This window comes from Odontesthes bonariensis, chromosome 23 (genome assembly GCF_027942865.1).
Source record: "Odontesthes bonariensis isolate fOdoBon6 chromosome 23, fOdoBon6.hap1, whole genome shotgun sequence".
NCBI classification, from domain to species: Eukaryota; Metazoa; Chordata; class Actinopteri; order Atheriniformes; family Atherinopsidae; genus Odontesthes; species Odontesthes bonariensis.
Window position 1 is genome coordinate 27,277,732 of NC_134528.1, and position 13,936 is coordinate 27,291,667.

Sequence of the window (13,936 nt, forward strand, 5' to 3'; positions counted from 1 at the left end):
CTTTTTATCTGGAGAAGCTAATGGAAAAACAGTGTCAATTAGTGCAACTGGTGTTGCTAGGCCTAGTTTTATTCATTACTTCTAGTAAACATTCAGGTGAAATCAGAGCAGAGACAAACTTGGAGAATGGGTCTAGGACCCAAACATACCACACAATCTGTTTGTGCTTTATTAGCTGCAATCTCAGTCATTAAAAACCAGTCACTACTTTGTCCCAAAAACTTCTGAACCACTCTCATCAGAGACCTCCCCCAGCACCATTGCAATCACACCAGCCCCCACCGGTGCAGTCAAGCTCACACAGGACAATCTGCCCTCTGTGTATAGCTTGGGGGAAAAGGGTGATTTTAGTCAAGTTAACAATTAAGATAATTTCATCGGTTTTCTGTTGCATTTTTATGATAGATCTGTAATGTTTAACATAGTCAGTAGTCTTGTAAGCACTCCACCTTCACCTCTCTCCACCTAGAGGTAAATAGACCAAAATTTGGTTGTGAGTGAAATCTATATAGCACTCATCTCAGTCTTCTGTGAGGAATGAGGGTAAGTTGTCAACTTCGATTTGTTGGTCCAGATAAGATAGGGAATGGATTTGTCTACCCTTCTCTCCAAAAAGGAGTCTTTGTATATACAGGCCTTTGCTCTCTCAATCTTATGGCAGTTGTCTCCTCAAGAACCACTCCCAAATGCTTTCACAGGTCTAAGGTTGTAGTAAATTAGGAGAATCCCTGTTTAAACTCCTAAGGACTGTCATGACCCTGTCACACTGTTGCGTATGAGAGAAGCGTATGAGTTGCGTATGAAAATTAATAATATAATTTTCATACACACGAAAAGTCCTTGAAAATAAAGAATTGTGCGTATACTTACCGTATTGAACCTATGAGTAGCTTATGGTCAGCGTATGGACAGCGAATGAACAACGTATAACCAGCGTACTCTGCGTATGACTAGCGTATGAGTAGCATATGAACTGCGCATGCCCAGCGTACGTTTCAACGCGCCTATATCAGCAGCCTTTCCACATTGCTCCATTATTGCAGTAGACGACGCGCTATCAACATCTCTCGAGACATTCATCTCGATCATGCCTCCCAAGAAGCAATCGTCGTTTGCCCGGGCCCTGGGCCGAGGAAAACGCAAAAAAACACAAGAATCATTCTCACCCAAACCTGCTGAAATGCCTGATGCACCTGCGGCTGATGAGTTACATGCTTCTGAGTGATCAAGATCCCCAACTCCTCCTCCTGACCGCTCCCGTGAATCGTCGGTTGCCTCAGATATGTCAGTTGCTGCCTCCATCTCCGCCCGTCCTTCTGATTCTGTTGTCTTGGATCTGGTGAAGTGCCAAATCGATCAGATCATACTGATGTTGGAGAAGAGCTACTTCCATCTTCTCTCGTCGGAGGTCCACGAAGAATTGAAGAAAAGCTAGAAATTGGAGTCTATACATGCACCTGATCAAAACGCTGGCAATACGCTGGGGAAATGCTAGTCATACGTCAATAATACGCTAGTTGTACGTCAAATACGTTACTCAATCGTCAGGCATACGCCAATATGTCGATGTACGTTGCACATACGTCAGACATACGTTAGAAGTACGTTACTCATGCGCTATAAATACGCTAGCTGTACGGTACACCTTCATGCCAACGTATGGCAACTTATGTCCAGCGTTCTCGACCTATCAGTAACGTACCTATATCGTACCTCTAGCGTATTCAGTGTATGCCTAGCGTATGCTTAGCGTATTAACCATACGCTCGCATACGCACAAAAGTTTTGAGCATGTTCAAAAATGTATTTCTGCCTCAGCGTATGCCAACGTATGCCAGCGTGCTTGAAACGTATACAACCTATGGCTAACGTCCCCCTAGCGTATGTCAGCGTATACCAGCGTATGAGTGATAATTTTCATACGCTGGCATACGCTAGTGCCATACGCAACAGTGTGACAGGGCCATCACAGGGCTGTGGTCAATCTTCACCAGCATTGAGACGACTGTATACTAATTTATACAGTCCCCTTTGAAGTCTGGACTTTCCCTGTGGTTCATGAGTTCAACAGAGACCTGCTATCTACTTATCCTTACTCTCAATGACCTTTTTACAATGAGACCAGTGTATCCATGTGTTTCTTTCAGCTATTTTAACTGCTGTGGGAGTGGTGAGCAAAACCTGGTAATCAGTAATCAGTTTTTTTATTGTCTTAATTCTAGCGTTGCTCTCATATTATCAGATAGATTACTCTCATCATTTAATTCCCATGTATTCTAAAAATTAGGAATTCTATATGGCCTGCCAAACAGAGTTTCACAAGGTGTCCATGTGCTTCTTGTTTCCTCCATACATTGATTTTAGTCTGTTTTTAATTGTTCCATTCATCCTTTCTACTAATCCCGATCTTTGTGGATGATACACCAGTGGTGTTTTAGGTCAATGTGGAACATTTGTCCAATCCTATTCATAATTTGGTTCACAAAATAAGTTCCATTATCTCTATATATTCTTTCAGGAATTCCATACCTAGGAATTATGTCCCTGCAAAGTGCTTTTGCCACCGTTAGTGCATCTGGATTCTTCGTTGGAAAGAGTTCTATCCATTTTGAACATGCATCTATCATGACTAAACAAAACCTTTTTCTCTCACTTCTATTTAATTCAATATAATCCATATGAATTACTTGGAAGGGGTATTTAGGTTCTGGAAAGCACCTTAAGCCTGGCCTCAGATTACCCTGAGGCTTATGCTTAACGCATGTCAAACACTCTCTACAATTTTTTTTATAAGTATTAAATCCATAAGTAGCATAATGTTGGTGTACCTATACCACCATCCCTCCTTTTGAGACATGCGTTACGCCATGGCTCAATATTGCAGCCCATCTGTATAGATTTTTCTCTAGGATAGGTTTTTTTGTTTATTTGTTTATTTTTCTCGTCATACATAGACGTCATTTTTCAGTGTAGCTTCCTTTTTTATCCAGCCATCTATTTCTGACTGTGGCTTTGCTGTTAAATATCTCTCAAAACTTCTACTTGGAGTGATACTTCTGGAGTTACATTTATTATTTCAATGTACCCTGCTGCTGCTTTAGCCGTTTCATCAACAAATGCATTTTCTTTTGAGACAAAATCTGTGCTAGATGTATGCGCAGCGCATTTGCATACTGTTAATTTTTTGTTTTTTAGCATTGTTAATAGTTCTACATGTGTCACGGGTTTTCCTATAGATGTTACCATTCCTCTATTTTTTTTAAAAGTATGTACTGTAGCATATGCATATTGGCTATCAGTATACACAGTTACTTTTTTATCTATCATTAGTTTACATGCTTCACTAAGGGCCACTAATTCTGCTGCTTGCTCTGAATAATTAGATAGTAGTTGCTGTGCTTATTATTATTATTATGATTTTTTTTTTTTAATTGTGGTGGAACTCACCACAGCATATCCTGTTATCATTTTACTAAACTCATTTTTCATGGAACACCCATCTACAAACGATACTTCTCCATCAGCTAATGGCTGATCTTGTAGATTTGCTCTTAATTTCGCATTTTTTTTCTGCTAGCTCCTAACAGTCATGTTTTGTTTGCAGTTATAAGGCTGATACTGCATGTGGCTCTCTTAAAATAAGTGGATGGAACAGCACTATAGTTGCTCTTGTATCTACAGTCATTAATGCAGCTTATTACGGCTCAAACACATAATGCCCATGCCACAGTATCTAGTTTAGATGAAAAATAAGCTATTGGTTTCAACTTTGCTCCATGCTGCTGTGTTAACACTGAGGTCATAAAATGACCCTTGCAGTCTACCATTTGAATAAAAGGTTTGCTGTAGTTTATTTTACTCGCCTTGTGACCATCTTCAGCTAAGTTTTTCAACTGAGCTAGAGTGTCTATTTTGCATGTTTCCTCATCTGGTGAAACCAGTAAAATGTCATCTACTTATATCTATCAGGACTTGGCTGCCTTTTGGAGGAACAAACTTTGCCATTACTTGCACTCATAACTTCTCCTCTGAGTGCATTCAGCAAAGCGTAAGGATCTGGAAACACAGGGAGCTCTTTGTATTCTCAGCATGATTTACAGCTTGTAAATCTTGCACCATCCTCCATCCGATGGATGGGGCCTGTTTTCTTACTGGGAATATTGGTGTATTACACGGTGAACTATTACACGAAACTATAACACCTGCTTTTATTAAATCTTCAATTACTGGTTTTATTCCATCTTGAGCATCCTGTTTTAATGGATTCTGTCTAATATCCGTTTTAGCACTCATCTGAACAGGCAGAGTTTTCTGTTATCTGTCCAACATTAGTAGATAATTTATGAGGGACCCTGCTCAGGAATGCTTTGTCTGAGTCACTAAAGTCTGTGTTCTTAACATCCCATGTGGATTGTGAGTCCAAATGGACTCCTGCATGGACCTGAACAGTCCAGAACAAAGCTTTAGTTAACTGATGTTTGTTTTTGTTTTTTTTTTAGTCTGTAGCTATTTCTCCCTGTACCCAGAGCCTCCCATTTCTGATTTTTTTTTATTTTTATCTTTGCTTAATGAGATCTCCACTCTCTTTTTAATTTATTTATTTTGTCTGGAGTTACTCTTTTTAATTGTTTTTCCTAATCTTCATCATTTTTATACCAAAAAGTAACATGCAAGGCCTCTACTAACATATAATCTTGTAATCTGGAAACTACATTCTTCCCTTCAGTTAATAGGGCTGTGGCTGTTATTTTATTAGCTGGATCTTTGTCTAGCAGATCTAATGTGTAATAATAATGACGTGATCCTGCTTCTTTAAGAACAAAGAAATCTCCTGCCTTGATTTCCTTTGTCCTTTTCACAACAATCTGTCCATCATAATCTCTATCATCTATCACTTACTTGCTCCACTTGCATTCTCCGCACACAAACCACCATTTCATCATCTTCCTTTCTGTGAAACATCACTTCGGTTTTTTGGTGCGGTTTGACTTTTTCTTTCCCTGCGTTTACTTTCTCTAGTTCCTTCTTTCTTTTCTGCTTGAATCAACCAGAATTTTACATCCTCTATGCCTTCCTTCTCTTCCTCGTTATATCCCTGATAATATATAATTTCATTTGAATTTTAAATCAATAGTTCACTTTGCTAATTTAAATTAATTAATCTCATAAAACCATGGGCATGGACTGTATTTTAATTTATTTTATTAGAGCTCCCACAAAAGTTTACATAACTATTCTCAATGTAAATACTCTAGGAATCACTAAAACACTCCAAAATCTCCTTCCCAAAGCAGAATTTCTTTAAAGTAATTGTCCGTCGGAGTCTGTCCAGTCTTAAAAAGTTATCATTGCCGTCAACGTCAGACAGATATCATTCAGTGGAGAAGTCAGTTCGAAGTTTCTCTGTCGAGTCTCTAGTCAGTTCAGTATTATTTCTGAATTCATTTAGTCAGTCAGTAACATGCACCAACCCACTCTGACTTGCCAGTTTTTTGCTTATCATTTGGGCAACCTTTTTTTCTTTGTTATAATTTCATCCTGCAGCACAACTAATTTTTGTGTATTTTACGCTTCCATTAAATCCATATTTTACTCTTTTTGGAAGGAATTCAATTTTATCAGGATCCTGCTTTTCTATGAATTTTCAATGTTTGCATAATATCTGTTCTCTGCACTATTTATCTTCTTTACTTCTTTATCTTCTTTATAGACACTTTCTTTTTTTTTTTAAATGTTTACTTCCCCCGTTTCCCATTTTGAAAATTTAGTCCAGCTTTTCAACACCTAGGGTGTTCTAATAACTGGTTATTTTTTATTCAGCAGAGCAGAGAAAAATCTCCTCTTGTGGTAACCTTCACTTCAACTCTTTCGAGTGGAAGATTCTTGCCTTTGCATCCACTAGAGGCTCTCTGCTTACACTCCTGCTGTATTTTATGAGGGGAAAAATATCTAAATGATATTTTTCGCTCTCCTTACACACATTCACATTCACACCGTACTTGTTACGGACTTTAAGCGCCTTTTTCTCAGGACTCCGTCGTCCTCAACAATTTGTTTTGTTACGGACTTTAAGCGTCTTTTTCGCAGGACTCCGCCGTCCTACTAATTAGTTTTGTTACTAACCTGTCAGCGCCTAGGATTACAGGGTTTCTTTACGCGCTGAACCTTCGTTCACGCTTCTCTTTTTAAGTTTAAACATACTCACCTACAACGTTGTCTCTCACCTTCTTCCACGGATTTCCGTCAATCCTCAGATTCCAGTGGGCAGGCCGATCTCCAGTCCTGGAAAAGGATTTAAAAAACTCACTAGAGTCTTTTAGCCGTGCACGGTCTTTCTGGATTCTACCTCGCCCGCTGGAATCCTCAGATCTCTTGGAATCTGGCTCGAAGGACCAATTAAATGTCAGGTTCAAATACCTACAAATTTATAAAGAAGAGAGAGACGTTTAGGATTTTTTAACTCATGAGGAGAGCTGATGAGGAGACAGCTTTTCACAGCTTCTTCCTGATCACTCTGACCATCTCCTCACACCTCCTCTATTTTATTCTGAAGTGGGTGTGTACAACAGCTCTCAAAAGAGAGGAAAGGGGGATCCAGTTTCAGGCCGCATTCCTAACAGTGGAATTTACGACCTTAACACAAATGAGCAAATTACAACTTTGCTTAAAACTCTTGATCAATATAAAAGACAGAGTATAAATGGGATAACTAACATAACATGCATTTACAACTCAACAGGCGACCTCAGAATCGGGTCTCTGCTTTTTGCGGACGATGCGGTTCTGTTGGCGTCGTCGGGCCGTGACCTTCAGCTCTCACTGGAGCGGTTCGCAGCCGAGTGTGAAGCGGCTGGGATGAGAATCAGCACCTCCAAATCTGAGACCATGGTCCGGAAAAGGGTGGAATGCCCTCTCCGGGTCGGGAATGAGATCCTTCCCCAAGTGGAGGAGTTCAAGTATCTCGGGGTCTTGTTCACGAGTGAGGGACGAATGGAACAGGAGATTGACAGACGGATCGGTGCGGCGTCTGCAGTGATGCGGGCTCTGCACCGGCCCGTCGTGGTGAAGAAGGAGCTGAGCCAGAAGGCGAAGCTCTCAATTTACCGGTCAATCTATGTTCCTATCCTCACCTATGGTCACGAGCTGTGGGTAGTGACCGAAAGAACGAGATCGCGAATACAAGCGGCCGAAATGAGTTTCCTCCGCAGGGTGTCTGGGCTCTCCCTTAGAGATAGGGTGAGAAGCTCGGTCATCCGGGAGGGGCTCGGAGTAGAACCGCTGCTCCTCCGCATCCAGAGGAGTCAGATGAGGTGGCTCGGACATCTGGTTAGGATGCCTCCTGGACGCCTCCCCGGTGAGGTGTTCCGGGCCCGTCCCACTGGGAGGAGGCCCCGGGGAAGACCCAGGACACGTTGGAGAGACTATGCTTCTCGGCTGGCCTGGGAACGCCTCGGGGTCCCCCCAGAAGAGCTGGAGGAAGTGGCCGGGGACAGGGACGTCTTGGTTTCTCTGCTTAAGCTGCTGCCCCCGCGACCCGACCCCCGGGGAAGCGGCAGATAATGGATGGATATACATATTGGAATGAAAATCAACTGTTTTATTAATCTTTTTCTTTTTTCCTGCCATTATCTTATGTCATCTAAACAGACTCGGAACTTCTTCCTCGGCTGTTTCGTTTTGAAGTTTGGCCTGACTGTGTGTGCCTACCTTTTGGCCTTTGGCTTCACACTCCAGGCAGTCTGCCCCACGGGAAGAAATTTGACCTTCTCCGACAACAGCATGTTCAACTGCGGCTCTATATACACAGCCAGGTACATGAGGAACACTATGTGCAATACTCTAGAGGTTTTCTTTGCCTCAAGTTGGCTCATTTGTAATTGCACAATATTGGAAGCTTTTGAGGGAAAAATTAAAAAACTGATGTGTGCTGCTCAGAGAAAAGCCAGATTTTAATAAGCTGTCTTATAACTAGTGTCTCTTTTGTGACTCCAGCTCATCAAATGAGGCTCTTAATTGGTTCGGCGAGCTGTCCAATGGCCTGCTGCTGACCCAGAAACTTATGGCTGGGTTCCTTGTGTTACACACTGGTATAAACAGGTCAAAGTCTAATGTTTTTGTCATTCTTAAAATAAAGCGTTCTCTTACGTTGTTGTTGTTGTTGTTTACAGTGGTGATCTCCATCAGCTATGTCCACCGCTCACAGCCTCTGTGGAAGAAGAGTCCCTTTAGCAATAGCTGGTGGTGTCTCACTGTACCTGTTGTGTAAGTTATCTTATTCTTTAAATACATGTAATGTAATGTTATATGTGTAATCCACAGATTTACTTTTCATTTGTATTTAGTTCAGCTATCTCAATTTTTAATATCAAGATCAAGATTTTTATTTTTATAGCTGTTTTTTTCCAGCTCTGTTAACCTTCATTTCCTTTATTACCAGACTGCTCGGACAGATTGTTCAAGCCACAGTGGATTATCAGTTGTGGAGTGACCGGGACAGCCTCTTGACCTTTAATCTAGGCAGCATCCCACTGGAAGCCTGGCTGCTGGCCTCTCTGTCCCCGCTGCTGGTGGTGGTGGTCAACGAAGTGGTGAAGCTACACGAGATAAGGTATGAATCAAATAAGGCTTTTTAGGTTAGTCAGATTAATAGGGAGAACCTATGAGCAGAGTGATGTAAAAGTTTTTTATTGTTTGACAAGAAGCTGGAATCATTCTGGAATTATTTGAGTTTATTTACATCTTTCTCAGAAAAAGGATGAGTTGTGAAGCTGGAAAAACACAGCAGATTGCAAAATTGTCTTAGTTATGTGTTCTTATTTGTCTCTTCTGATCATTTTAGGGTCCGAGTTCGCTACCAAAAGAGACAGAAGCTACAGTTTGAAACCAAGCTGGGGATGAACTCTCCATTCTAATGCTCACCATTAGAAGATGATATTGTGGCAATACTTGGAGCCAGTTGTCTTCCTCCAGAAAACAGGAGAGAGCAGGGTGCACACACTGTGGTACCCAGCTACTATCACTTTACCCAACTGCAACAAATGTGGAACAGATATGGTGGGAACTTTTACATGCATTTTAAAGTTCCTTGCTCTTGGTCGACGGATGGTCAGTTATGTGAAGACTAGGAAAAGGAAAAAATTCCAAAGCCTTCGTTTAAACTGAAAGAAAGAGTCAAATTCGGGAATTATTGTCTGATTTTAGTTTTGAATGGCTTGAGGAATGTTTTCTAAACAGGTTTATGTCACTCACTGTCACCTCTTCTCTGTCTGTCTGAAACACTTATGTATGGTTCTCTGGGAATGCTACAAGTCTCTCACAATTCACTTAAACTACTTTCCTTTAAAATGTTGTTGAGCTAAAGTTCATTTTAATGCAGTTTTATTTGAATGAAACACAGAATGCCGTGTGGTATATAATTAGATCTTCAACTAGTCTAGCTATTATTGATTTTAACATTATTTCAGTCTTTTTCATTAAATGGTAACCCATTGGGTTGAAAAGAAAAGACAGAAGCCCCAATATCTACATTAAATATAAAATAATCACATGGATGAGCTGTTTAAATTAAATTGTCGTTAATTGTTGGGTTATTACGCTTATCAAATGTTTCAAAATTATTTAGAAACTTTTAGAATCACTAAGTTTAATGATACCCTAATTTTATTCTATATTTTTTTATTTCAAAATGTCTTTACATAAGTAGTGTTGTCTCTTCTCCCTCACTCTTCAGCCAATATTAGGCTCTGCAAGCTTGAGAGTTGCTTTTAATTTAGCTTTTTGGTTCAGTTCACTTAAACATCTATCATCCCCTTTTATTCTTTTAGCTCAACAAGGCTGCATACCTTCGTACACGTGCCATAATGGTTTGTTTGTTTGTTTGTTTGTTTTGTTATTTTTTTTAAATGGTATGACATCAGGTTAGAAGTGTCAGTAATAAAGATTTATTTTTTTAATGTAAGAATTGCAATAAAATCTTTACCTTTTTTCACAGTTTTTTTTTTTTTCTTTCATGTCCCTGCTGGGACCACCATTCTGTGAGAATATTGTCAACCTTTAGGTTAGTGATGGCAAAGCTTTCTTGTTGTCACTCTGAATTTGAATTCCCACCACAGATTTCTAAAGGGATTCAGGCCCTCTATGGACTACTAAATGTTGATATTCTTTCCTATTAATCAGAACACCACAGCCTTCAGAAAATCTTGTCCTTTAAACAGAAACAGTTCAAATGTCACATTATCATCTCTTTTCAGTATCAATATCCTTTGTCACTTGTTTATCATGGTAAAAATCATTGTGGCCTTATGTGAATGTGGCTAACTAGTGAGTCCAGGGCCGTTTCTCAATACCAAGTACACCAAGTACAGACTTTTGTACTTGGTAGTACATACTTGGCAAGTTCAGGTTGGAAGAATGTACATTCGAGGACGTTGTACGGTTTTTCTGCATTTGAGACAGTGGCATACTTGATGATGTCAAAGCTAAACTTGGCTATCATGTCACTTCAGCTTTATCCCCACAATGATATTGTCAATAAAATAGTCAGCAATGCATTGTCTGGTGGTGTTTTCATTTTAGACACATTAAAATGAATAATTTATATTAATAATATCTTTATTCCCTGTCGCAATATGAGGGCTTTTAAAGCGACCATTGGCGGGAAAATGATGCGTAAGGTAGCAGTGTGAGTGTATACCAAAAACAAGAAATAAACATTTAAAAGGAACTGGTTTGTAGTCACCGTTGTTTTTGGTATGCTTTACTATGATGGCTCATCTGTTGTTCTTGGTGCACTTCTCTCAGTGCAGATTTGTTTAATGTTTAATTTACTAATGGCATAGTAGATAGCAGTGCTTAAGTATGATTTGCCATGCTACTGAATTAATTATCATTAATAAATATAATTCTGTCATCGTGTCCAATACAAACTTTCACCACCTTCCTATAAATGCTGACTACTGAGTTCATTTCATCATGCCTGAATACAGAACTCTACGTTCATACCCTATGGCCATATGATTATTTTCAAGTCTATATCATTCTGTCTTACATGCCCCCCTTTAAAAACCCATCAAGTTTTTCAGTCGAGCCTTAAACGGACTTGAACTCAAATATATCCCTAATACAGTGAACTTTTAGCTAGTAATGGACAAGCGGTTTTTAATATTTTTAAAGAAAGTGTTTCTCAGTGACAATATATTTTAGCAATTACTTAAAACATGAATACATATAATACATGGGAATGAAAACATTACAAAGTTACAAATATTTTTCTTTTTGTTTAAACAGGAACAAGGTCCTATAAGGAGATATTCTCAAACAAGTAATAATGTGCCAGTCCTGGACATGTTATTTTCAGAAGCTGACCTAAGGCCTGCCTTCAGCCTATCCAGAATCAGCATTGTCACATTGGTCCAAATGCTGAAATGGCAAAAGCCACACGGATGAAGCCATTAGATAGAGATTCTGCCTTTACTGGCTTGCTTGTGGGGCCTCCTACAGGGAAACTGCAGACATATTTGCAATGCCAACTGCCACTGTCTGCAGGATTTCCCATTATGTTGTGGAGGAAATAATAATCATCCAGACATGGAGCGGGTGGGTACTGGCTTTGCACGCCTTGCTGGCAAGTCAAGAAGAGCTTCCTCTGTGCTGCTGGTGTCATTGATGGATTCTTCTTCCTGCAAAGCAACCAAAGAAATTGAATATCAACAGGAAGCTGTTCCACTCGGTCATACTGCAGGGTGTCTGTGATGCCAAAGGGATCTTTATTGATATATTTGTAGGATATGCAGGTTTTGTGCATGATGCACTTGTCCTGAGATGCTCATCTATGTAAAAGCACGCCCTTTATCCACCAGTAGGCTTCTTTAAGAAGCCTGCTTTCAGGAGATGGGGGATATGCTCATTTTAAGCATCCTGTCTGCATACTTACCCCATATCGGCAGCCTGTAGCAAGTAATTATCTACAGGTCATATTACCTATAATTACATACACCACATTGGTACTTGTGACTCAAGCATTTTCAACTTTATTGTTATGTACAGGCTGCGTGGAAGAAAGATTCAACAGGCGTTCAACAAAACGTTGAACATACCTTTGGCATTTTTAAAACTCACTCCATTTTTCTGAGGGCACTTGAGATCTGGCCTCTGTTCGCATCTAAAGTTGTAGGAGCCGGCTGCACCCTCCACAATATTTGTGTGAAAGCAGATGACATCCTGGAGGAAGAGGAAATGGAGGAGGCAGGACCAAGTGAAGATGATGGAGCAGAGCTCTTGCCTAAAAATGCAGACCACCACAAGCTGTCAAGCAAACCGCATCCGAGCCAGGCTTGCAGCCCAACCAAAAGGTTTTTCAAAAAGAGATTTTTCTCAACCCTCTGTCACTACTCTCCTTTCTTTCTTGTGCCTCTCTCTCATCCTGTTCTTTCAAAAACTCCAGCAACAACAACTTCCAGCTGTCCCTTGTCGCAGAAGGGTAGTGACTGAGCCACCTATGTTGGTAAGTAGGCCGGATCTCTCATTCTGAAATGCGAGCCCCCCAGACATTTCTCACACAGCTATGGGAGCTGATTCCAACCCATCTGTGTTCGTCAGTCCCACTTGAGAAGCTTAATATTTTTCTTTGTTAGGGTGTGGTGGTGTGCGGGGACTGTGGCGGTGCTTTTCCCCTGTTGGGGGCAGCTTGGATGGACCTGGGTGATGGTGGGTCTCGGGCCCTGGCTGCTGTGACTGGAGTGACAGTGTGGTTTGTTTTTTTTTGTTGTTTGTTTGTTTGTTGTTTGTCTGTTTTGTTCTTTTCTTTATTTGTCGGGGCCGTCTGGGGTGGGGCATGTGGGAACCTTCGGGTTGCCAAGTGGAATACGCTGCGGCCCCCGGGACCTGGTGAACATCGGGCCCTCCTGCTCTGTGGCAGGTCCCAGGAAACAGGGGTGCCTTTTGCAGCCATTATGTGGCTGCCCTCTCCGGGGGAGCCTCTCTCCCCACACATTAGGTCTTGGGGGGTGGTAGCACTGAGTGGTATCTGGTGGGCGGGGCTCTTTGGGTATGTAGGCTGCCCGGAGGGCCGCGCTCCCAGTTCCACAAGGTTGCTTGCCCTTCAATTTTAAATGCTCACTATTAGGAAATATCAAAGAGCCAGAGGGGGGAGGGGAGGGGTCTTCCCGCTCCCCTGTTGCCTGCTTGCTGCCTGGGGCGGGGGGGGCCAGGAGGAGGAGTTGTCCTGCTGGTTCGGGGTCTGTGGTGGCTGGGGGGCTGCTGGCCCCCGGATGTGCCCACTGCGCCACACCCCAGCGGAGTTGGGGGATGGATGCATGTGCTGTGCGAGTGTGTGTGGATGTGTGTTTATTTATTTTTGTATTTTTTTTTTATGATCAAATTTTTGTATTTACTTTTTTTTTTTTTTTTTCTTATATGATTTATGGGGTGTCTGGGTCTGGGTCTTGCTGTCCTCTGGCCTGCTTGTGCTGTTCCTGATGGGGGTGGGCATTGCCTCTCCCCACTGCTCGCGGCCTCACCCACCTGTGGGCACGTCTTGACACCCGGGGCGCTTGCCCAGGGGCACAGGGGCATGCGCTGGCCCACTGCGCTTGGCTGTCTGGGGCACCTGGCCCTCTCGGGTGTTGGGCGGGGCCTCTGCGGGGGGGTTTGGTGGCGCTCGGGCTCGCGGGGACTGGTTCCGGCGCACAGCCCATGTCTGGGTGGCGGGGGCCTGACGGGGCTGGTAGGCTGCCACCTCGGGTCACCGGGGGGCCTCTGCCCTATGTTTGTGGAGGCTCTGTCTGGGAGCTTCCTCTGCTGTCTTCTGGGTGGATGCGTAGTTGTCCCTATGGTGGGCTTCCCAGGTTCTGTGCTCCTTGGGGGCTGTTGGTGGCCTGGGTCTGGGGGCCCTCTCGGCCTGCTCCTGATTGCTGGGGGGGGGGGGGGACCTATGTGG

At 42.2% G+C, this 13,936-nt stretch overlaps 1 protein-coding gene across 3 annotated transcripts in view; it reads left to right on the forward strand.

The window, feature by feature from the left end:
* tmem94 (transmembrane protein 94) overlaps positions 1-10,550 on the forward strand; it is a 67,172-nt gene extending 56,622 nt beyond the window's left edge. For all 3 annotated transcript variants that reach the window (XM_075457023.1, XM_075457024.1, XM_075457025.1), the window contains 5 exons: positions 7,648-7,811; positions 7,993-8,087; positions 8,169-8,262; positions 8,438-8,608; positions 8,840-10,550. In XM_075457023.1, the coding sequence (XP_075313138.1) occupies positions 7,648-7,811; positions 7,993-8,087; positions 8,169-8,262; positions 8,438-8,608; positions 8,840-8,912 (597 nt within the window). In that variant the 3' untranslated portion in view covers positions 8,913-10,550. The remainder of the gene's footprint in view (positions 1-7,647; positions 7,812-7,992; positions 8,088-8,168; positions 8,263-8,437; positions 8,609-8,839) is intronic.
* The last annotated feature ends 3,386 nt before the right edge of the window (positions 10,551-13,936 follow it).